The following is a 25,415-nucleotide window of genomic DNA, read 5'->3' as shown; positions in this document are numbered from 1 at the left end:
CAAAACCAGAAATAGTCCATGCAAAAAGTTTCCAAGGAGAACATCCTGCTCTCTTAAAGCAGATTATGTTTCAGAAAAGTTTCAAGGAAAGCTCAAGGAATATAGAATAAATCTGCCTTGCATTAAATTCAGAAACTGTACTATATGTTCCTTTGCTAATCCTTATGGCACCAAATCAATATTAATCTGATGCTGGTTGATGCTTCTTTCGTAAATAGGATTAAGGTTAACACAATATAGACAGATATATCAGACCTGGACATTAAATCCATGTCTGCTGCCTTGGTTTTACCCTTTCCCTTCATATCTGCTTTATATCCAAATCCTAAAGAAATTAGAAATATCCCCGCGTTATGTATCCCCACTAACTAACAGAACCTCAGTTCAATCTTAGCTGAATTTTGAATGGACCTTCCAAGAAGCAATTAATATTCAATATTTAATTTCTATAGACTGCATCTCTTTAAAAACAAGCTTCATTGTCAAGGGCAGCAGTGCCAAAGAAAGTGAAATTAAAAAGCATTAAAATACTCTTGATAAGGTGACAATTTGCAAGGTTATTATGGCATCCCTCTAGTAATTAACACATAGTAAGGGACAGGGTACTTAAAGGCAGCTAAGTAACTTGGAGGGAAAGCTTGAACTAATTACCTACATAGCAGGAAAAATACACAGTTCATAGCTTAAAAAGCAATAGACAGATGGTAAATTAAATGGCTTTCCTGTGAAGGTGGTATAGGCACAATCTTACAAATTAAGGTTCTTACTGTGCAACTATACTAAATAGCTGGCACGAGAGTGTAAAATAAGGAGCAATTATAATGAAAATAGCAATCTCTAAACAGTATCAACACATACTGTACATGATGAAATGGAACAAGAATGCTGGGAAGAATCAACTACTACAGTTACTGTGCTGCTGGCAGTGGATGATTTGGCACCATTTAGCAGATATCTGCATATGAAACTCAGATGGGCGCGCGGAATGGCCACACGGGGAGAGGAGACGGACATCCCGTTCTTACTCACCTTTTCTACAACTAAAAAGTCTCAAATGTTGCAACCTTTCTTCAGAGGATAGTTGCTCCATCCCCTGGATCACCTTTGTCTATATGCTTGCTGACATTCTCAAATTACTATTATTATGGATTTGTGAGGCAGGAATTGCTCTTGCAGAAGCCATAATGCAGTGATGGCCAAACTTGGCCCTCCAGCTGTTTTGGGACTACAATTCCCACCATCCCTGACTACTGGTCCTGTTAGCTAGGGATGGGAGTTGTAGTCCCAAAACAGCTGGAGGGCCAAGTTTGGCCATCACTGCATTATGGCCACTGCATTATGGCCATCACTGCATTATGGCCATAATGGCTCTGCTACAGTAAGGCATGTTCTTCTATATGCTTGGCTATTTTACCTTCAACAATACTATTTACCAATTTTCTGGGACAGACTAACTAAAGCTAACTGCCGTATAAATGCCAGGATATCCCTTAGATCCCTTTTTTAAAAAAGTTGTTATATTGGCTGTTTTTCAGTCTTTAGGTCTGGAGACTGATTTGAGGGATATTTTTGTTAGAAGACCAGCAATTTCACATTTGAGTTATTTGAGAACTCTTGGGTGCATGCCATCTAGACCCAGCGATTTGTCAGTTTCTATTTGGCAATTAGCCTAGAACTTAATCTCTCATCACCACTAGCTGCTTTTGTTCCTCAGACTCGCTTCCTGCAAAGGTTTATTTAGGCACTGGGATCTGCCCTATATATTCTGTTGTGAAGACAGATGCAGATGTCACTTGGAAGTGACCTGTGTTGTGTGTAACTAGAGACAATGACGTTTCAATTAACTCTTCTACATTTAACAGTGTGAAACAAAAAAGTTGTGTGCTTTACTTGCTAACCTGATTCAGAAGAGAAATTAGGGAGTATACAAAAAGTTCTAAAAGGAAAAGGAGTCAAAACTGATATTAGCAGAGAGAAAGCTTTAACATTCTGAATGTCCCTTGTTGGATGTGCCCATTAAATTACTACTAGGACATAGACTGTCCTTCATTTGTCAGAAAGTTAATAACATTGAAGCAAGTCAGGGCAAGGATGGTTATGGTTATGTTTATTAATACAATTTGTTTGTATTGCAAATCTATATGTGGAAGTGCTTGAGAAGGGGCAAAGGGACAGAGAGGACACTACCCTGTTTTTGAAGTTGCTTCAATCTAATATTTCCAGGCTGTGAAGCCTTTGGTGCCCTAAGGTCAAACTTATTCATTAAGCAGCTGTTTATCACAAGGGTCATTATTCTGTTTTTATTGAAAAAGAAACTGTGGGAGCCAAAGACGAAGCAAAGACTTCAGACTGAATGTTCAAACTCCCCTCCTCCCTCCTAACTTTGGAAGATTTCCCCAAATCTCATCATATATTTGGTTGTAATTCTAGAATAAAAACCCACAATAAATACTTTTAACTGATTAGAAAAGTGTGATCACATTAGGAAAAAGTAACACTACCAACTAAAAGAACTTTGCTCTTACAATCCAAATGAAAAGCTTGCGGCACTGGACATTAATTAAAGATTCTTCTGCCTCCATTATATTTGACTTCTATTTTGAGGATTTTGAGGAAAAGACACATTTTAAAATAAGTGAAACAGATATGTGTCCTGCAAATAAACACAAGGGTTTGTGTGTATTCAATCGCTTCATCAGTTCTCTTCTTATCCCTTAAACTTAATGCCACCAATAAAATTGTTGTTTAGTCTTTTAGTCGTGTCCGATTCTTCGTGACCCCATGGACCAGAGCACTCCAGGCACTCCTGTCTTTCACTGCCTCCCGCAGTTTAGTCAAACTCATGCTGGTAGCTTTGAGAACACTGTCCAACCATCTTGTCCTCTGTTGTCCCCTTCTCCTTGTGCCCTCCATCTTTCCCAACATCAGGGTCTTTTCCAGGGAGTCTTCTCTTCTCATGAGGTGGCCAAAGTATTGGAGCCTCAGCTTCACGATCTGTCCTTCCAGTGAGCACTCAGGGCTGATTTCCTTAAGAATGGATAGGTTTGATCTTCTTGTAGTCCATGGGACTCTCAAGAGTCTCCTCCAGCACTCATAACTCAAAAGCATCAATTCTTCGGCGATCAGCCTTCTTTATGGTCCAGCTCTCACTTCCATACATCACTACTGGGAAAACCATGGCTTTAACTATACGGACCTTTGTTGGCAAGGTGATGTCTTTACTTTTTAAGATGCTGTCTAGGTTTGTAAAATAAAATACCTTACATTAACTATTAACTAACCAATAAAATACCTTACATTAACTATTCTTTCGGTGTTTGATGATCACAGTATTTGCGATTAGAATCAAATTTTTAATACCTCTGGACTGAGATCTAAATTCTGATGGAATTCTGAATTGTTTAAAACAGGGCTGGGGAACCTGTGGCCCACCAGATGTTGTGAGACAAAAACTCCCATCATCTCCTGTCACATGCCAATGGGCAAGGATAATGAAAGTTGTAGTTTTGTGATTTCCAAGGGGCACAGGCTCACCATCCTTTGTTAAAAAGAGTAGTTGTTTGTCTGAAGGAACAGGTTCACAATCTGAGGATGCTCCTTGATCTAACTTCATCACTGGTTAGTTTGTGTGGCATGGAGTACTCTTTGCTAGGTAAGTCTCACCTGTCACCTGTCAGATAGCCTAGCCTTAAATATACACACACACAATTTATATCCTGCTCCTCATTACTAGTGATCTTGGGGTAGTGTCTACGTTGATGCTATTTCAGTGCCAGGTAAATATGGTTTTATTCTCAGGCTTTCCTATAGCCTTGAAATTCTGTTTCTGTATTTAAAGCTGTCCCAGGAAGGAATCTGAAAGGTGGGCTTCCCATGACAACCAACCTACCAGCTAATGAAACAAAGCAAAGTTATCAGTTATGTTTATTATTTACAGCCCAATTTTCTACAGATGTATCCAAAGCATCTTATAATTTACAACACGAGACCAGCGTGCGGCTACTATCTAGCAACAGACATCCATCTCTTCCCTGCAATTCTAGCCTGTATGTTTTCAGCCCATTATATGAAGGAACATGCTGATTTCTACATACTAATATTACACAGACACACACACATTGCTTTGAGTATATTGATAAACGGAAAAGTGACTAAGCAAAGAAAACTAATAGCATTTAGCTGTTCCTTTGTAGGAAGTCATGAATACACAACTGTTCTGTATTCCATAGGTTTTTCTTACAGTAGTCATCACATGAAATCTATGACATAAATCACATGTAAAGCATTTCCTACATTTTATAATATAATAATAATAATAATAATTAAAACTGTGTTTATTGGATGCTTGATCAGGCTGATAAGGATTTGTGGAGAGGCACTGCTTTTTTCCGCCCTTGTATAAGACTGAAATACAAAACCTGGGAGAAAATGTTTGTGGATGCAAAGCATTGAGACAGCAAGGATGATTTATACGAAGATAGAGATATTAGCCCATCACATTCATATTAAATCATGTTCTCTCCCAAACCAAGCTGAGAAGCACCAAGGGCAATGCAAATTATTTCTTCATCTCCCTGAGGAATGAGCATGCAGCTCTTGTGAACACAAGGTTGCAAATACAAACAATTGCCAGGTCTCGAGAGGAGAGAACACTGCTGGTTAAAGCATTATAGTTCTCTTTTATGCAGACTTACTTGGGAGTAAGCCCCACTGAATTTAGTTCATCGTTATCATAGGAATATTGTACAATATTACATTTACATTCTGTTTATTATTTGTTAAGATAAATTCTGCAAATATAATTGATTTCCACTAATAGGAAAGATAAGATTAATTGTGTGCACACACATTAAGAATTTCTGCTGTGTCTGTGGCCTCTTGTTAGACTCAAACCGTCACATATTCCAATAGCCACTTGCACATTCTCAAAATGTAGGATAAACACCGACAATTGGGAAACACTTGTCTGCCAGTGCTCCAATTGGAGAACAGCCTTAACCAAAGGTGTCACAGGCTTTGAAGATGCTCAAACTCAGGACGAAAGGGAGAAACACGCTAAGAGGAAGGCACGCTTGGCCAACCCTCACCGTGATCAACTCCCACCCAGAAATCTACATCTTCACTGTGGAAGGATGTGTGGATCCAGAACTGGCCTCCACAGTCACTTACAGACTCACTGTTAAGACCGTGTTCATCAAAGACAATCTTACTCGGCTACGAGTGATCGCCAAAGAAGACATTCTCAACCATCTTGGTCTTTAAAAGTGAATCATAATTGCCTGAAGTTGTGCCTTTAACTATTATCTGTCCTTAAAATTTGGCCACTCCTCCATAACTATCTTTCCCATTTTATATATCCCATTCATTTGTCAATGCCAAAGCTAACAGGATGACTCCCATTAACACAACAGGGCTCCCCCCGCTGCAGCCCCTGTGCTTCCCACAAATCCACTCTGGAATGTCAGGAAAACTTCCATAAAAGCAGCAGGAGGAGAGGGGATGTGGTGGGAGGACCCATGTACTAGAGCAGTGGTTCCCAACCTGTGGGTCCCCAGATGTTGTTGGACTACAACTCCCATCATTCCTGAGCTCTGGCTTTGCTAGCTAGGGGTGATGGGAGTTGTAGTTCAACAACATCTGGGGACCCACAGGTTAAGAAAGGCTGTACTAGAGGAACATTCCCTGGAACTTGTGTCTTGGCAGCATAAAGTTTGCCAAGTGGAGTGTTGCAGGATTCTGTCCAGGGCCCATCGTTGTTCAATGTATTTACAAATTACTTGGATGGAGGAATTGAGGGCTGCTTATCCAATCTGCAAGGGGACGCAGGTGGCGCTGTGGTGTAAACCACTGAGCTTTGGGCTTGCTGATTGGAAGGTCGGTGTTTGAATCCCCGTGATGGGGTGAGCTCCCATTGTTTGGTCCCAGCTCCTGCCAACCTAGCAGTTTGAAAGCACGTCAAAGTGCAAGTAGATAAATAGGTACTGCTCCGGTGGCGTTTCTGTGCGCTGCTCTGGTTTTGCCAGACACGGCTTAGTCATGCTGGCCACATGACCTGGAAAAACTGTCTGTGGAACGGACAAACACTGGCTCCCTCGGCCTGTAAAGCGAGATGAGCGCCGCAACACCAGAGTTGTTCACGACTGGATTTAACTGTCAGGGGTCCCTTTACCTTTACATCAAATCTGCAGATGACACCAAACTGGGAAGGGTAGCTAATGTTGCTGAAGACGGAATCGGGATTCAAGATGACCTCAACAGATTGGAGAACCGAGCCCAAACTAACAAAATGAATTTCTATAGGGACAATGGCATTCCACAAATGCTGGAAAGTGTGCAGAGGAGAGTGGCCAGGATGATCAAGGGTCTGGAAACAAAGTCTTATGAGGAACAGTTGAGGGAGTTGGGTATGTTTAACCTGGAAAATAGGAGACGAAGAGGAGATATGAAAGCCAACCTCTGACATCTAAAGGGCTGTCACATGGAAGATAGAACAAGTTTGTTTTCTCCTGTTCTGGACCCGAACCAATGACTTCAAGTTACAAGAAAAGAGATTCTGTCTAAACATTAGATAGAACTTTCTGACAGTAAGAGCTGTTTGACCAGATGGTGGTGGACTCTTCTTCCTTGGAGGATTTTAAGCAGAGGTTGGATGGCCAGCTGTCTTAGATGCTTTAGTTGAGATTCAGGCAAAGCAGGGGGTTGCACTAGATGACTCTCAGGGTCCCTTCCAACTCTACAATTCTATGATTTGTGGGAGGGTGCTGGGCACATGGAGGGAAGGTTCAATTGCATAGTCCCCTATATATTTATTTGAAGGTATTAGCATCCTGCTTTTGCTTCTTAGTAGCAGGAAATCACAATCCAATAACCATAGAAAATAGGATTAAGTACTAGTAGCTTTATCTAGTATTATGCATTGCATATTATTATGCATTGTATTTATACATCTTTTTTATTGTATTGATATTATGTTATATATTTACATTACATATGTTGTTTACATTACTATGCTGTATACTGCCCTGTTTCATTTTGACAAAGGGTGGCATATAAATTTCTTAAATATATACATTGCACCACATTCTCAAGTTCTAAATAATACTCAGAATCTAAAGACATGTTATACAAGGAGCTTTCCTGGTCATTTTTGATGCAAACTTGCAAAGACAGGTTTATAATTCATTCTAAAAAGTTGCTTGCCCCTTTAGCAATGGGATACTTTGCTCTAAATAAGAGAAATGACACTGCAGTCGCATGCTTATACATGAATCTCTCTTCTCTCTTCTCTCTCCCTCCTAGCAATGGTCTCCCAAAAGATGCCATGACGTTTGGGAGCAGTGATTGTGGTATGTCAGCTGCAGTCATCTTAAAAGGCTAAATAAAGCATTTAACCACAGTTTAATTTCTGAAGAAGCTCATGCTAATTTAAATTACTTTACATTTAATTAAAATGCTTTTGTATAGTGATAATAATGTAACTGTGGTAATTAGTATCAAGTGGCATCTAGAGGGCATATTTAAAAACTAATCTGGAGAATAAATAGAGCTAATTAGTAGCTAGAATAATGCTTTATGATTATCCTTTGTTTATAACTGCTATAATGTTCAATGTGTTATTAAATGAAATTGGTAATTAATGTATATCAAAGCTATTTTTCAATGGTTTTATTAAAGCATCTCTTAGATACAACATTTTTTTTAGGCAAACTGCATTTGTTTCATTTCCATGGAAATAAAAAGGATAAACAGTTGACGGCATAATCTACAAAACAATTTATTAATGTAAGCTGCAGCACCCAAATCTGCAGCGGCCATTCAAAAAACTGTGTTCTATTTTATAAGCAAGTTTAGTAATAATACACACATCTGCTCCGAAATTCTGAAGTAGATTCTGAACTGTTCATCAACCCTACATTGAAGCAAAATTCACTGTTTTTCACAAAATTCAGCTGTGGAATAGCTGTTGGGCGACTGATGATAGTCACAGGAAACACTGATGCCACACCAATGCTTTCTGCATGGAAACACATGGTGCATATAGTAAAATAAGTATACACATAATTTTCAATATCATGGGTCATGCATACCAGCAGTAAAGGATTCTTGCATCCCCCCCTCCCCCGTCTTGCTTTGGACCAATGAAAGAATCCCGAGACAAGAGATTTATTGTTTGGGAAAACATGTTGAACACAGAGACTGAACTTCCAAGTCTATCTGGGAATCAATGGGAACTTGAAATAGAAAAAAAAAAATCTCACCCTTATAAATTAGAATTCTGTTTCTCCTGCTATTTAGGGGTTGCCAAGAGAAAAGGAAAGTGATATTTAACACCTGGACTTTCAGACACTTAATAGTGGTGCTAGAGAAAGGTAAGTGAGAGACTATGGCAAACTGCAACACAGAGCTCTGGTCTCCTGTTTTGTTTTGTTTTTTTCCATGACCATGATCTGCATTTGGTTCCCAGTACAGAGAAACATAATACTGGTGCATATGGTCATTCAAGGTGTGGAGAAAATGGATAGAGATTAGTTTTTCTCCCTCTCTCTTAACACTAGAACTTGGGGCCACCTGTTAAAGCTGAATATTGGAAGATGCAGGAAGGAAGGAGAAGATTCAGAAAAGGAAGGAGAGTGAGCTACCGCAAGGTAGGTGATGGTCGCCAACTTGGGTGGGCTGTATGAGGGAATCAGACAAGTCAGAGAGGAGAAGGTTATGGATGGCTAGTAGCAATGATGGCTATGTACTACCTCCAGTATCAGAGGAGCTATGCTTCTGAATACTAGTGGATGGGAAATACAAGTGGGAAGGGTGGTGTTGCACTCGTGTCCTGTTTGTGGGCTTCCCATAGGCATCTGCTTTGCACCACGAGACTAGAATGGCCTTTGGTCTGATCCAGCAGTTTTTAGTGTTTGATGTTGTATTACTATTTTTTGTTGGGAGCTGCCCAGAGTGGCTGGAACAACCCAGTCAGATGGGCAGAATATTATTATTACTATTATTATTATTAACAACAACAACAACAAAAATATATTCAGTTTTATCGAGCAAACAATTTTGTTTGAAACCACGTCTCTCCACTTTCTACCCTGATTGGCACAAGTAGCTGGGCAGTAGCTTTGCCACTCTGTCCAGCCCCACCACTGCCAGATGGGAGTTAGGATTACTCCCTAAATGTATTTTTAAAAATGTATGTACTAGATTTATTTTACTTTTTTAAAAAAATACAACTGCCTTGGTTTATTAGTTTTTGTTTTAAAATGCACAACAGTGTTACTGCTTGGACTAGAAAAAGTTGGCAAGCATTTTCAGATCCTGGCAGCTGCAATCCAACCTACGTATTGGTGCATTTGAACACATATGGGTGAATTTGGTGGACATGCCCAAGGATTAAGACATTCTGGGAGATGATTTATAATGAAATGAAAAAGGTATTTAAATATACCTTCCTGAAGAAACCAGAGGCCTTTCTCCTGGGCATGGTTGGCCAATTGGTGCCAAAGAAGGATAGAACTTTATTTATGTATGCGACAACAGCAGCAAGAATACTCATCGCGGGGTACTGGAAGACGCAAGATTTACCCACCCGGGAAGAATGGCAGATGAAGTTGATGGACTTTATGGAACTGGCGGAAATGACTGGCAGAATCCGAGACCAGGGAGAAGAGTCGGTGGAAGAAGATTGGAAAAAATTTAAAGATTATTTACAGAAATACTGTAAAATTAAGGAGCTTTAGAAAAAAGGTGGAATGAAGCTATATGGCTTTGGCAGAAATGTTAGAAGGAACTAGGTACAGATAGATTGTTAATGCATTAAAAGGGAAAAAACTAGGTTACAATATGTTAAAATTAACTATAAGACAGAAAATAGAGGAAGATGGAAAGGACTTGCTGAAATAGTTAATTGAAGTGGAATACAAAAAGGGAAGCGTTGAGGAAGTCAATGAAACAAGTGTATTAAAGTTAAGATCGAAAATATTGGAAGTGTTTTTAATTGTTTTTGTTTTGTTTTGTTAATTTAATGTTTTATGTAGTGTTTTTGTTTTTGTTTCTGTCTTTGTATGTTTAACCTTTCTTTTTTCTTTTTGTAATTTCCAAAATCTTAATAAATATTATTATTTTTTTGAACACATATGGGTGAAAAGATACATAAAGCATCATTAAAATGTATGGCTACCTTCCCATTAAAGGGATGCGGGTGGCGCTGTGGGTTAAACCACTGAGCCTAGGGCTTGCCAATCAGAAGGTCGGCGGTTTGAATCCCCGCAACGGGGTGAGCTCCTGTTGCTCGGTCCCTGCTCCTGCCAACCTAGCAGTTCGAAAGCACACAGTGCAAGTAAATAAATAGGTAAAACTCAGGCGGGAAGGTAAACAGCGTTTCCGTGCGCTGCTCTGGTTCTCCAGAAGCGGCTTAGTCATGCTGGCCACATGACCCGGAAGCTGTACGCCAGCTCCCTCGGCCAGTAAAGCGAGATGAGCGCAGCAACTTCAAAGTTATCCGCGACTGGACCTAACAGTCAGGGGTCCCTTTACCTTTTACCTTCCCATTAACATTACTGAAATGTGGATTATACCCTAAATGCTTCTCTTAACTACATTCTTCTGTGAAAACACGGAATTTGTTTGTTGTTGTTTTGTTCAGCACAGATGGTAGCTTGAAATGCAAAATATTCCGTACTGCATTCTGTTTTTAAAGTTCTAATTTTTAGATCTTCTAAACAGTGTGTTGTTTTTCCCTCCTCCCCAACGTCTTGCTGCTAGTCCTGGAAAAGTCTTTAAGAAATCAAAGGAAAAAGAGCCAGCCTTATTACTTTTGTCACTTTAAGGCTCCAGCACTGCTTCAGAGAACAAACTTTCAGATCAAGCTTTGAACAGAGTACAAAGGAAAGGAAGTAATTATCATTAACAAGATTAAAAGCGGACCACGTGTCCAATAACTGCTGCTCTAACCTCTCCAGGAGGACTTTCATGCCAGATTGCAGTCTTATACTTCTCTTGGTATAACAAGGACGGGTAAGACCAGAAAAGAACAAGTCAATATTGCTTACATAGCAAAGAGAAGTGTCAGAAGACAGACATCAGCAGCGCCAGGACTTTGCCAAAAGCAATTAGTAGAGTCCACCACCCACAATAACTAGCTGGATTGCCAACACACCCAAGAAGACTCAAGATAAGAAAGATGCGTAACAGGTTATATTTTATTAAATATAGCTATTATAGAATCTGACGATCAGAGTAAGTCAACAAAATTAACCGATGCCAATGAGATCTGGGCTGTGTGGTGGATAGACGGGAGGATTTCAACTCTCCCATCTCCTGAGCCAGCTGCCAGCCGCACACATTGTGATCACGTAGCAAGGCCCTCACTGCGTGCGTCTTGGGTATAGGAACCTGACATGCGTGGCATGGCCCCATTGGCCAGTGTTCACCCTGATGTGTCCGACAACCCCAAACACTCTGGTGCAGATATTAGTCAGATATCTTCCAAAATCCACTCACCCAATTAACCAAATTCTAACAAAGCACTCCAGTCATGTAGACAACACCAAACAGTGTGAAGTAGGTGAAAAAGCTGTGACACGGGCCAATTAGTGTCAACCCCCTCGCCCAATTCCTACTCAGTTCCCTCAATGAAGGCAACTAGCAGAGCTCCCACTGCAAAAGGAGTGAAAGAGTGGGTGTCTCAGTAAGAGGGGTGGAGATGGCTTAAATAGCCCCACATTACCCCTGCAGGGGAGTCCATCTCTCTTCTTGCAGGGAAAGAGAATGTTGCAAATGCATCCCACTCCCACCCCCATATGGGGAAAGAATGCAATTATGCTCCAAACAAGACAAAATCCATGAATTATGGCACATCCTCAGGTTAAGAGATACAATCAGCAGGGTGTGGAAGAGAAACCACAGTCTATAAAAGTTTCCTCTCAAGGTTATTAAAAACTCTCTACATAAATTATAACTCTGATAACTTTGTCTTTCTCCCCCTCCTTTGATATCTCTGCCTAGGATAGATAAAATATTGAGAGACATTCTGCTGCAAACATAAATAAAATGGCACTAGAACTGTGGAAATGCCCCCTTCTTTTTATGTTTCAGAGACCAAAGGGAGGCATAAAATAACACTGTTGTGTTTTGAAAACATCGCTGTCTCCACCAGAACAATTTAACTAAACAACAGACAAATATATGTGATCTGCATAGACTGCAAGGAACCTGAAACTTGTGGATTACTGTTAATCCCGAAGCTGCAAAATACACATTTGTCTAAGGGAACTTGAAATATACACCACCACCACCAAAAACTCAGGCAAAGGTACTGAAAATAACCATCCACTCCTTTACAACTAATTTTATGCTATGAGTGAGAACCAACTGATGGAATGTTAAACAAGAACAGATCACACCAACGTATTTGCACCAGCAACTCAGGATCTAAAGCAGCGAGGGAAAAAGTTTAGAAGACATGAAGCTTGCTAGTTTACTGCTCTTCCACACACTCTCCCCAAGGGTGCATTTTATGAGAGACATTTACCCACTTTTAACAGGCTTAAAACTCAGCATATACAAATGCCATCAATTTAAAAGCAAGGGAGAAGACTGTAGCTTCAGGTTTACAAAGGAACATAAGAAGACCCTGCTGGATCAGGCCAATGGCCCATCCTGTTCCCACAGTGGCCAAACACAGTTGCCTGTGGGAAACCAGCAAGCAAGATTCGAGCACAAGAGCACTTTCCTCTCCAGTGGTTTCTAGCAACTGGTATTCAGAAGCATTGCTGCCTTCAGCTGTGAAGGCAGAACACAGCCTTTACGGCTAGTAGCCATTGCCAGCTCTCTCCTCCATAAATGGAGTGCAAAACGTTTTAGTGGGAAATATACATTTAAATGGTTTAAAAACCTCAGGTATGCCTTTACATATTGATTTAAAAAATGCACAAACTAATCTCATTTCACAAATGCCAGCAAAGAACATTGGCAAATGGACTTAATGTAGGAAAGATAATCTTTCCATGTAAGTTAGGCATGATTTTCCATTTTGACTCATCACCAAAAGGGCTTATTTCAATACGAGAGCTCTCTGGTAACACGACAAGCCCAAAGTCATAGAATCATAGAGTTGGAAGGGACCCTGAGGACCTTCTGGTGAAATCTCCTGCAATGCAGGAATATGCAGCTGTCCAACACAGAGACACCTGCACCCCTGGCATTATCAGCACCACAATCTAATCAACTGAGCTATCCAGGCTTCCCAAGTCATAAGGGAAGAGACCATGGATACACTGCCCTTTCTGGGAACTGGAAAACTTCTGATAGGAGAATGATCAACTGTCAGCTCTTACACTGCGACCTCAGACTTCTGTTGTTGCAGATAGGCATGGGAAGCAGCAACACTGCAGTACTCCCTGTTGCCACAATAAAGATAATGTTGGAAGGCAAGCTAATTTTTAGGGCAGCTGCACAATTCTTGAGGGAAAGTAATGCAGTGAAAACAGAGAATGCTAGTGCCCTTTTTTTTGGGTGCAAACAGTTTAAAAGTGTATTTAACCATTTAATCCATATGTATTCCTTACTCCCATAAGGATAAGCAGCAGATTTTATTTTTTTAGGTCTTCATATTCCAAAGTCCTCTGCTGCCATATCTAATAATGCAACAAATAACAATGCTGAAATGTGGTGTTGCCTCTCCAGTCCTCTGGGAATTTGATCCGGTTTTGAAGGGCATAAGCTAATAACACTGAAAAATCCCATGAACAATGAAAAGCACTTGACCAGTTCTCCCTGAAGCTAACAGCAGGTTTTCCACAAGTACCATGAATGAGATCAAACATTGACAAGATTTTCAAAAGAACACACACACACACACACACACACACACACACACATATATATATATATATATATATAGTGATGAAATATTTGTTGAATATTGCTTACCTAAAACTTTAAGTCTCTCTGCTCCAACCACCACTTCATTGTCATCTGCAGAAAACAACAATTTCCCCGAGGTGGTTAGCACTTGAAATTTTTGGCTGTATGCTTCCACTGCTTTGGGCCCTAAAGAGAAGAAAGAAAGCTTAGTGATCTCTTTGATCTGATATTATGCTGAAAATGATACATTAACATATTCTGGATTATGAATCTGACAATTAAATAGAAAAGCATGAAGGTGGTTATGCTAATGGTTGTGCATGTATCACGTTGCTAGAGAGACTAATAAGTGTTTCTTCTCTCTTCAGCATTTACTTTAAAATATATATAAAACATTTAAGCAAATGTAAGACCTACTCATTGAAAAAAAAGCATTATTTTCTTGCGACTTAATGAATTCTGATTTATAGGAACTCTGTCACATAACTCATATTGAACTGGACATTCTGATAAAGAAAGATATTCTAGACTAAAGGTTCAAAATTTTCCACCATCAGAACAAATTATGCGATTGAATTGTATTACATAAACGAAGCACAGCATATTTACATATATATTAGAATTTATGACATTTTTCTTGCTTGCTTTTTTGGGTGATGTATTGGATAGGAAGGATGGGAAAGAGTTTTCCACTGAAAGGGTTAGCTGAACAAGGATGGCATGATGTGGTAAGAAATTTGTAGCAATGGTACAGAGTATGATTCCTATTAATAATATCTGGTTGGAATATCTGGTAGGATGGCAAACAGCAGGTGGAGCCAGGGGTAGAGTTAAGAAGAGTTAACTTTCTCCCATTTTTTCTACTACATTACTCCCACTTCTGCAGTCTGACATGCAGAAATTAAGCAGGTCAAGGCATGGCATGGAAAGAATGTCCAGTGTGAGCTTCTTCATGTGCACCTAAGAGGCAAATCCTGCTGCAATCCACAGGTTTTACCCCTGATAGCATAGGAATGCAGCATTCAACAGCTTAATTTTTGTATTATCAGGCTGCTGCTAAACTCACAGGAGCAGTTTCTAGTCTCAAGGGACAAGATACTTAAATAAAATGGTGCTAGATTTAGTAAATTGATTAATGATTATGTGTGTGATGGACACAAAGAGAATGTGGGCTCTGGCTTGTAGGCTGGGCAGTACAAAGAGAAATTTCCTCTGAAAGACCATCTGAGCTGGGGGTGGGAGGTGGAGGATGGGGACGACTAATAAATATGTAAGTTGGAGGCGGGACAGGAGAGAGAATGTTTTGGAATCTTCTACATAAGATTCTGGGCAGAGAATTATGAGGTTCGATCACAGAAGTGCTGCTGCCATGGCCTGCATATAATGAAGAAAGCAGGAAAGGATTTTGTGGCCTGTTAGGAGCTCTGCAACAGAAATCTTATTAGCCTTCCATACAAACACTTATTTTCCATACATACATTTAAACAGGAACCCAATCTCTAAACAGTTCTAATATATTCTTCCATGAATCATTTCTATGAGTTAATATACATACTATACTCCTCCACCTCCTCCTAACATTTTCTAACATTGTCTGAAGTTGACCATTCTCACACCATACATACATGAACATTTCATTGCTATCGATATTATATATATATATATATTATACATGTATAATATATACATGTATAATATACATGCACACACACACTGGTGTATAGCAGACTCTCATAAGCAGAAAAAGACAGGATGAAGAGGGTACTCTCTGCCAAAGACGCCTGCCCAGTTCAAAGAGTAATTTAGTAAATCAATACAAGCTTGTTTAAGCAAAACAGTGGTGCCTCGCAAGACGAAATTAATCCATTCCGTGAGGCTCTTCGTATAGCGTTTTTTTCGTCTTGCGAAGCAAGCCCATTGACAGCTTAGCGGATTAGCGCTATTAGCGGTTTAGCGGCTTTTAGCGATCAGCTGTTAAGTGGCTTAGGGCTTAGGAAAAGGGGGGGGGAAGGGAAAAAACCCCGCAGGAACTTGCAAGACATTTTCGTCTTGCGAAGCAAGCCCATAGGGAAATTCGTTTTGCGAGGCGCCTCCAAAACGGAAAACCCTTTTGTCTAGCAGGTTTTCCGTCTTGTGAGGCGTTCGTCTTGCGGGGCACCACTGTAGATGCTAAAGCCAAACTACAAAAAAAATCTACAAACCAATATAAGGGAGAGAAACATTATTTCCTAACCCAGAATATATAAATCAATTATTAGACAATGAGCCCAAACCCAATGTTTGCTCTTGAGTTCAGGACTTGTAGTTTGTCTGGAGGAGACAAACCATGAACTTGGGTTCAGATGACATGCTAGGTCACACCAAGCTCTCAGCAACAGGAGATCCAGGGAAGAAGTCCAGAGGCTGCAATCACTGCAGCTTAACGTTACATGTGAACAAGTTTACTGACGGGCGAGTTCTAGATCGTGTGATGTTCTGGCAATGTTGCTAGAATAGTATGCATACATACCAAGCTTCCTCAACCTCGGCCCTCCAGATGTTTTTGTCCTACAACTCCCATGATCCGTAGCTAGCAGGACCAGTGGTCAGGGATGATGGGAACTGTAGTCTCAAAACATCTGGAGGGCCAAGGTTGAAGAAGCCTGATATCTACACACATACACCCACAAAGATTGGACAGCATTTTGTTAAAACCTTCAAGACCAGCAGTAAAAATGCTACTAATAGACATGAAGTATAAAACCAGTTAGGGGTGTTTCGATTGTTAGGACACTGTGTAGTGGCTGTAATGCAAAATCTGTTCTAATACTCTCCATATGAAAGGCATGATGCTTGAAATGACCCTGTGAAAATGAATGTGTGTGAAAGGGTCAGTGGAAGGAATGATACAATCCCATTTTTCTTGATATGTACCACTTAGTTTTCCAAATTTTCTTTGGGATATTCCGTCAGTGGCTTTTCCACTTCAAATTTTAACAAATGTTAGCAACCCTCATGGCAATATTTGTGCAAATGTGTAGCTAAGCAGCACAAACAGATGTCTCTTCCATGGCTTGGCCAGAAGCATCATCTTTGAAAACAACCACTACAAAACAATCCACACAGATGCACATCTCACTGAGATATCAATTTCTGTAATTATCTGCAATAGCAGCAAAGTTGCACTAGGTCACTTGCAAAGTGCTAAAGAGCACAATCTGGGTGCAAAGCTCTCATAATCTAAAGCAAAGGTTAAGGGCAGGAAACAATTAAGCAATTCACAAGATATGTGGTACAGTATTATTATCAGCATTTATTTTTTGAAACAAATGTCAAAGGATTATGGCCTATTTCTGACCAGCATCATTTCTCACAGGCAGCAAGAGATGACAACCAAAGGCCATTTTGGTTTTAGTTAAATGTAGCCTTTTAATTTGCGTATTAAACGGATTGCCCATGCAGTAGATGATATGCAGAGCACCCTCAGGGTTCAATAACCATTCCCATCATCCTCAATATCTAGCTGCTGGTCCCATATAAGGAGCTGTGCATAAGCCAATGGCACACACCCCAAATTCTAAATTGTCCCTTTCTACATAGTGGCAAATGTTTTAATTGGGTATCCTTTGAGATATGCCAGCAGCCAATGTACGCATTGTTCTAGAGATGTTGTCAGTCTGCCACACACTGGCCTCCAAAAGAAACTGGGTTGTTTATAATACTGAGCAGTTTTCATTTGTCCAGTTTCCTGAGAGAACTCAGAGAAATTGAGTGCTGTTAAAAATGGTAAGGTAAAGGTAAAGGACCCCGGATGGTTAAGTCCAGTCAAAGGTGAGTGTGGGGTGCAGCGCTCATATCGCTTTCAGGCTGAGGGAGTCAGCATTTGTCCACAGATAGCTTTACAGGCCAGCATGTCTAAACCGCTTCTGGCGCAATGGAACACCGTGATGGAAGCCAGAGCGCATGGAAATGCTGTTTACCTTCCCACCACAGCAGTACCTATTTATCTACTTGCACTGGCATGCTTTCGAACTACTAGGTTGGCAGGAGCTGGGACAGAGCAACAGGAGCTCACCCCATTGCAGGGATTCAAACCGCCAACCTTCTGATCGGCAAGCCCAAGAGACTCAGTGGTTTAGACCCCAGTGCCACCCTGACCTAGTGTTTCTCTTTATGTCACCTAAAATGGAAACTGTTACATTCTTATTTATTTATTTACTATAAAACAGGCCCAGCTGTTTACTGATAAACAGGCTAACACACAACAAAATAGGGAAATGACAGGAAACACAATATTAAGCTCCAAACCAGGCAGAAGGACTGGCTGAAATATACACCAGCCATATACACCAACACACACCTGCGCAAGATTATAGAATAATGTGCATGGAAAGTACTGCATGCGCATAATATTCCCCCCCCCTTTCAAAGATCACTCTCCTGGCTTTCAAGCCTGGGAAAATTTAGTTTCTGTTTTAAAGAACTCAAATATATTTTGCTTCCACCTACCGTATTTTTCGCTCTATAGGACACACTTTTTCCCCTCCAAAAATTAAGGGGAAATGTGTGTGCGTCCTATGGAGCGAGTACAGGCTCCTTGGCTTCAGCGATAGCAACGCAAAGCCTCCGAAGCGCAGAGGGAGCGCTCCTTCCGCGCTCCGGAGGCTTCGCGTTGCTTTCGCTGAAGCCTGGAGAGCAAGAGGGGTCGGTGCGCACCGACCCCTCTCACTCTCCAGGCTTCAGGGATAGCCGCCTGAAGCCTCTGGAGTCCAGCGGGACCTTGTGCTGTGCTCCAAAGGCTTCGGGTTCCTTTTGCTGAAGCCGGGAGAGCAAGACTTTCCTGGCTTCAGCAGAGAGGGAGAGCTGCGCAACGCCCCTTCAGCCAAGCGGGAGGAGAAATGGAAGGGGCTCCGTTTCTCCTGCCGCTTCACTGAAGGGGCGCTGAGCAGAGAGGGGAAGAATTCCCCTCCCCTGTTCTCCCCCTCCTATGGTCCGGAGCGTCCAATAGAGCGAAAAATATGGTATATTCTACAAAGAGGTTTATCTATGAAATTGAAACATCTATAGTAGAATTTTGTTCTCTTACGCATCAAAAAGCTACTGGGCCTTTCAGATTTTTCAAACATTTATTGACCCCCCCCCAAAAAAAAATCTCCTGCACTGCATCTTCATCTCCAACCCCCTGATCTGGACATTTTACCACTATGGTTCTGAGAGTGGAACAAGAAGTAAAAGATTCACTGTTTTACTAAAAAACAAAAACAAAAAAAACCACAGTTCTAGTTTCCCAACCTTTGCTAGTAACACACTGCTATGGAAATGTATGACATGAAGAAAGAGAAAGAAAGAAATGTGTGGTTATTTATAACTGCATAAATTTTCAGTAAATGCAAGTGGCTAAAATACTTGCATTATCTTCGCTCTCTCTATATCTCAGACTTTACTTTTATAACAAGGAATGTAATTTGCATCTCCCAAATAATCATGTTACACCTGTCATTCTTGTTTCAGTATGACAGGGCAACAAAGTCTTAGAATAATTAGATTCAAAGGCAAGAGTTGCATCTCCTGGGACCATTTTCCCAGTCCAGTAGTTTCAAGCCTGGCAAACTGCACAATTATTCCACATAACACACAAACTGCACTATCTTTGCAATTGCACTGCAGCTAAATTCTATTATCCTGCAACAGAGTCAGTCGAGTGCTCTGCGTTTTCTGCCTGTACATGGCAAATGATCAACCAGCCCAACAAGCTCCCCTCCCGCTTCCCCTTTTTCTTCTTGAACGTGATAATCTGGGATTGAATTCTGGGGTGAATTTATTTCCTCTCCTCAAGGCAATTTTCACACATGCAACTAAAAATAATTGCTGGCTGAAACTGTTTATTTAATTATTTAGCACTCTCACTTGAGGCCAGGTGTTATATAAGCAAAGCAGGCAATCTAATTTCACACACAACAAAATGTTTATGGATTGCCGATGCCGCCTCATGGAACAGCTTCTCTCCCTTGCCACGCTCCTTTCTTTCTGAGCAATCCCTCTTGCTGCAAAGGCACACATGCACTCAAAAGCAACATGTCTGCTGGGTTTTTTTTTTAGAAGCATCAGTTTCCCTGTTAAACATGAAGCATACCATTTCATGAACATAAATGGTACTTATCAGCACAAGCGATTTACTTTTAAAAAGGGGTTTCGGAAACCTTTAAAAGACAAGAGTGTATCCCTGCTATGAATATTAATCAGTTAAGTGTCAGTCGTCCTGGGTAAGTTTAAATTGTCCAGGGACATTCTTGCGCCTGTTACAAATCAAAGATCAAAATGACTATTCTCTTCCTGAACTTGTACTTGTACAAGTGACCTTTTGTGTCAGACTCTGCTTTAAAATGAAAATAATTTTCGGCTGCCTTATTAGAAATATACAGCCAGCTTCTTCTTCAGCTCAGTTCTAACATTCTTATATTTTTATATTTCTAGACAGGCAGGCTGGGTCATGGCTTGTACTGTACTAGATAAGTTAGTGATTATTATCCCATGGGCTAATGATCACAAAATACCCCATCACAGTGCCCTTTTTGTCTTCTTCTTCCCTTCCTCAGGCACCTTACCTGTTACAAGACGTGTAAGAACTTTACTCTCCTCATTGAGAATGTTCACTGTAACATTCCGAGCAGATTGGAAGTACAGAGGGTTGCCCTACAATAAGAGCACAAGAGAAAATGAATGAGACGGGCACATCGCTTCTCACTAGAAAACGTACTGTGCTCTCACAAAACCTGCAGGACATGAGTGCCCAAATCCATGTACCTACATTTGGTCAAATACTTTCATGGCTCCTCTAAACAAAATGCTTGCTTAAAGGATTACATAGGGTCATATAATTTTTTCATAGGATAAAATGTCACATGGTCCCTGTAGTTAATTGTTCATTTTTAAAGGTCTGGCCCAGGGCAAAATAAACAGTGATCTGCCTCACACAGGGTTTAGTAGTGCCTAGAACCCTAAACGAATTAGGCCCCAAATATCTTAAAGACCACCTCCTTGCCTACAGGCCCTCTTGGGGCTTAGGAATGAAAGAGGAGGGGCTATTTGTAGTTCCACTGCTCTCACTCTCAGAAGTTTTTTTGGGAGCTGACAGTCTCAGAAAGGGCATTCTCTGTAGCAGCCCCTGAACTGCCAACTCCCAACAGGACATAAGGCACCACCATATTACTGGGTTCTTAGAAATATCAGGTACATCATTGCACAATATATAACGTCAATGATTGTGAAGAAAAGCTTTGACACAGGGTTCCACTAAGTTTAAATAAAAGATGTAAGGATGGTGTTTCATAGTCTTTGTTCACTTCCTTGAAATGGATTCCAGAGTCGAACATGCATTTGAACATTCATACCAACTCTCATTCCGATAGCTCAAACTTCTAAGTCATATATTGTGTTGTATTTTGTATTTGCCTTCCCTTTCCACCTTCTTATTGAGGGTAGAGCTGCTATTCAAACTCAAAACATAGAATTATGGCTTAAACATATATATGAAATTTCATAGAAACAACCTGGCTCCTACCCAGAATAATTCAAATTATTTTTGAATTCAAAGGACAAAACCATTATAAAAAATGTGAACTCTTGATTATTCAAAGATATTTGGGTTCATCAAACTTTCATCTCATGTTTCTGACATGTGGTTACTGCAGAGCAATCCATTTTTGATTAAGATGGGCTTTATGGCATGGCAGAGAGAGAAATGTCCTGACCTAGCAGCATACAACATATTTTCTGGATCAGATTTATGGGTGCAGATTGAGTGCTACATCCAGTGGCTGGTGCTTCTGCGTAACCATGAATCACCAAACTGATGGTCAGTGCTGTCATATATGAATATACAAAGCTGCCTTAGTCTTAAGACAAAATTATGGGTATATTCAACCCAATACTATCTATTCTGACTGGCAACTCCAAGTTTTCAAGCAGAGATCCAGTTCTGCTACTTTGCATCCTTACGTATTTTAACCTGCATTCTCTTTATGCAATACATGTGTTCTACCATTGAGCTATGGCCCCCTCCTGCTCTTTGTTTCGGAACAGAAGAATAACATTGAATCCAGGATCCCTTCAGCAAGAGATTAGCACTATAAAGGCTCACAAGGCAGACCATTTAGTAGGAATACCCTCACCTAATGAGGTGGGGCTGTGCACATTGCTGTGTGCAAATACATCAAGATCTGACTTTGTCAACCTTGTTGTGGCACCATGTCTGCAAAAAGCCCGAGCTAAACTTTGCTTTTTGAAACAGGTGAAAGAAGCAAATTCAGAATCTAAAGCCCATATTTAATCTTTTATTGACACTACCTGAACTGATGACATGACACTGGCTTAATTTATTTTGAGCTACAAATTGAGCAGAAAATAATGGTGTGCAGTTCACAAGGTTGAAGCATTTGCAGTTGATAGTTAGCCTTTGATACAAAGGTACAGATGCAGTCTGAATAAATAACTGGGCTCTCAATGTCACAGGACCTCAAAATAAGCCTTAGGCTATTACACATCATGTACTAGTGGAACCAGCAGACTGTGCCCTAATAAAGAGGGGCGCATATGACTCAAAACTATTTTGATACAACCCACATCCCAGGAATTACATTTTCTCCATACAGATAAGGAACTGGAATTTGCTCTTCCAAATAAATCCTGGCCAACCCTAACTCACACACCTGTGTCCGAGAATGCTTTGCATCAGGTGCACTTCATAATTCACAGTCTGCCCTGCTTAGTTCGGGTTATATAACCTAGTTATAACCTTCTTGTAGATAGATGCATATTGAGTGTAAAGCAGCAACATTTCTGGGATGGTTTGCATGGGAACTTTGTTAGTGTGATGCCATGACACCTCATAAGGCACAGTCAGCATCTGCAGTGGATCAAGGCTTTGGGGATGCAGACCATTATTTATAGGTGCAGTTCTAGTATGAAGCAAAGACATTCCTGGGTGTGGCCAACTTAAAAACACTGTGCAACCAAATTTAGTTTGAGGCTGTGTGTGTGCTCCTATGACTCTTCAAAGGCATTTTAGAGTTTGGTGGTTCATATCCCAGGTATTAATTCAGCATCTCTGAATCAAGGAAAGAACTAGGAACATATTCAGCCTCAACTTAAATTAGCTCCAGCTTAATATTTAGTTCCAACATGGCCCATTTAAAAATGGCTTACAATATGGAGAGATATCCATTAGTAGATGCCAGCTGAAATCTCTCATAAACTTTCCTTTTCAATGAGAAAGCATGTTTTTGGCTCTAATGACAGTTGGTATTACTTATTTCTACAATGTGGTTTCTTTTTTATTTTTAAAATCACATGATCCAATAACCACTACAACGACTTAAGCTGTTCAACCAGCTCACCTTGTCTGTGCCTTTCTGGAAAGGCCAGCAGACTTTTAGACTCCACTACTCCCTGTAATATGAAAGGGTGGGCTCCAGTGTTTATTACCATTTTGCATAAAATGAGATTATACTCTTTAGGAAATAACATTAGAGAAGCAAAGGAGCTCTCCTCACCCACAGAGGAGCCAGAGTACATTTTAAAAACACTTAACTGCTGCCCCTTTTTCAGACATTTAGTTCACGGATTCAGAGACCTTTGGTTCTTGTGGTTTGCAGAAAACTAAATCTGTCTGATGGAAGAGCCACTGTTGTATTAGTCTGCTAGCAGAGAATTTTTTCAAGCACTTAGAATACTGCCCACTTAGGTTTCCATAACTCATTCCATTAAAGTCTAAAAAAAGGAGCTAACATCCAGGATTTATCTTTCTTTCAGAGACACTGCACAATTAGCATCTAATGCCTTCTGCTAAAGCACAGAGGAGCACTTTTATTTTCTGACACACAGTTCTTTAAACACATTTCTTGTACAGTGGTATCTTGGGTTACAAGCACCTCGGGTTACAAACACTTCGGGTTTCAAACTCCGCTAACCCGGAAGCAGTACCTCGGGTTAAGAACTTTGCCCCAGGATGAGAACAGAAATCGTGCGGCAGCGGCAGTGGGAGGCCCCATTAGCAAAAGCGCACCTCAGGTTAAGAACGGTTTCAGGTTAAGAACAGACCTCCGGAACAAATTAAGTTCTTAACCTGAGATACTACTGTACATTCTGTTGAAAAAATCAGGGTGCTCATGCTTTCTCTCTCTCTCACGTCAAGTTGCAATGAGAAGCACACCTTCTTTTTTCTTTTTCTGAAATATATGCATATAAACACACACAACACACAGAATTTGGTGCCACATTCATTTATCTGCTACATTAGGGCACAGGTTATACCAATACAGAATCATCAACCTAAATAGTGAGAATAATCTGTGCCATGGCACCCCAGCACATGTGAGGTCTAGCAGCTGTGTAGTCACCTTCCCAGCATGGGTGTTGCTGTTGCTTACTTGCACAGGATGGCACTCTCATCAGTACACTCACATGGCCCCATCCTTGCCACTGCACTGGTCCAACCCTGCCCAGGTAAGCTGCACTGATGTTGGTCTTAGGAGGGCAGCGCTGCTTCACCACATGGGTTGCTACAGATGAGGTCGCAGCCATGCCTCATCCTAACTGTATTTGCAGCATAGCCGGATTCAGAAAAGATATGTGAGTTGAACCTGACCATCCCCTTGATTGCACTATTGTATTTGCATGGAGATGACTTTTCCGGACACACCGCTTTCACAAGCTGGCTTGCTAAAAAGTTTAAAGACGCATACAAATACAAACATGACTTACCATTTACAATTTCAACCCTGATCTGAAATGAGTGGCAGCTAAAAATGTTCCAGCGCAGCACATTAACCAAGCACAGACTGAAATAAAAACATATTCGGAGTTCTCTTCAACCAGAAGTAATGAAGCACCACATACTTCTTCCCAAAAGGGACTTATGTGTGGTTTTATTTAGTACATGTGGCACCACACCTGCCAGTCTAACAACAACTATTAGTGGGCCATGTTCACAGACACGGTTCTTGAAGTTCATATGGGTTCACATATTCCTTCCAATAACTTGGTACAAAACGTGTAGCGCTCTGAAGTCCAAGACGACCACTATGAATTGGGCAGCCCGTGTGACCCATAAATAACTGGTGTAGTATGACCTGAATGTCTAGTTCCCACAAGTGTTCTGGCTGACATATTCTGCATCCATTGCAGCTCCCAGACTGTCTTCAAGAGCAGCCTGACATAGAGTACACTGCAATAATGGCTGTAACTAAAGCGTGTGCCACGGAAGCTAGTAGTGTCTGCTTTCTCTTGACAGAGCCGCAGCTGTCAAACTAGCCTCAGGTTTACTATCTCATCTGCTGTTTACGAGAACTCCGTAAAAGATCATGCCTTTTTTAAAACTGCAGCTTGCACTCCTGTCACCACTTCACTTGTTTCACCATGACTGATCCACTCTAATTGCAGTTGCTTGAAATGATTATACTATATATACATAATTTTTCAGTCTGGTAGCTCCACTCTGTCTATAAGAAGAATGCTGTTTTTATTGATTTCAGTGGTCCCTGAATTAGGCTCTTCAGCTCTCTCAGCAGTTTTAGGAA

The 25,415-nt window shown here is 40.7% G+C and overlaps 1 protein-coding gene across 2 annotated transcripts in view; it reads right to left on the bottom strand.

Annotated features, from left to right (window-relative positions):
• SGCD (sarcoglycan delta) overlaps positions 1–25,415 on the bottom strand; it is a 404,733-nt gene that overhangs the window by 67,477 nt on the left and 311,841 nt on the right. For both annotated transcript variants that reach the window (XM_079968328.1, XM_079968327.1), the window contains 2 exons: positions 20,445–20,532; positions 13,927–14,046 (listed from right to left, as the gene is read on the bottom strand). In XM_079968328.1, coding sequence (XP_079824454.1) covers positions 13,927–14,046; positions 20,445–20,532 — 208 coding nt within the window. The remainder of the gene's footprint in view (positions 1–13,926; positions 14,047–20,444; positions 20,533–25,415) is intronic.

This window comes from Podarcis cretensis, assembly GCF_951804945.1.
Source record: "Podarcis cretensis genome assembly, chromosome: 2".
NCBI classification, from domain to species: Eukaryota; Metazoa; Chordata; class Lepidosauria; order Squamata; family Lacertidae; genus Podarcis; species Podarcis cretensis.
Note: the sequence above shows the minus strand (reverse complement) of the source record. Positions and strands in the feature narration are given on the sequence as shown.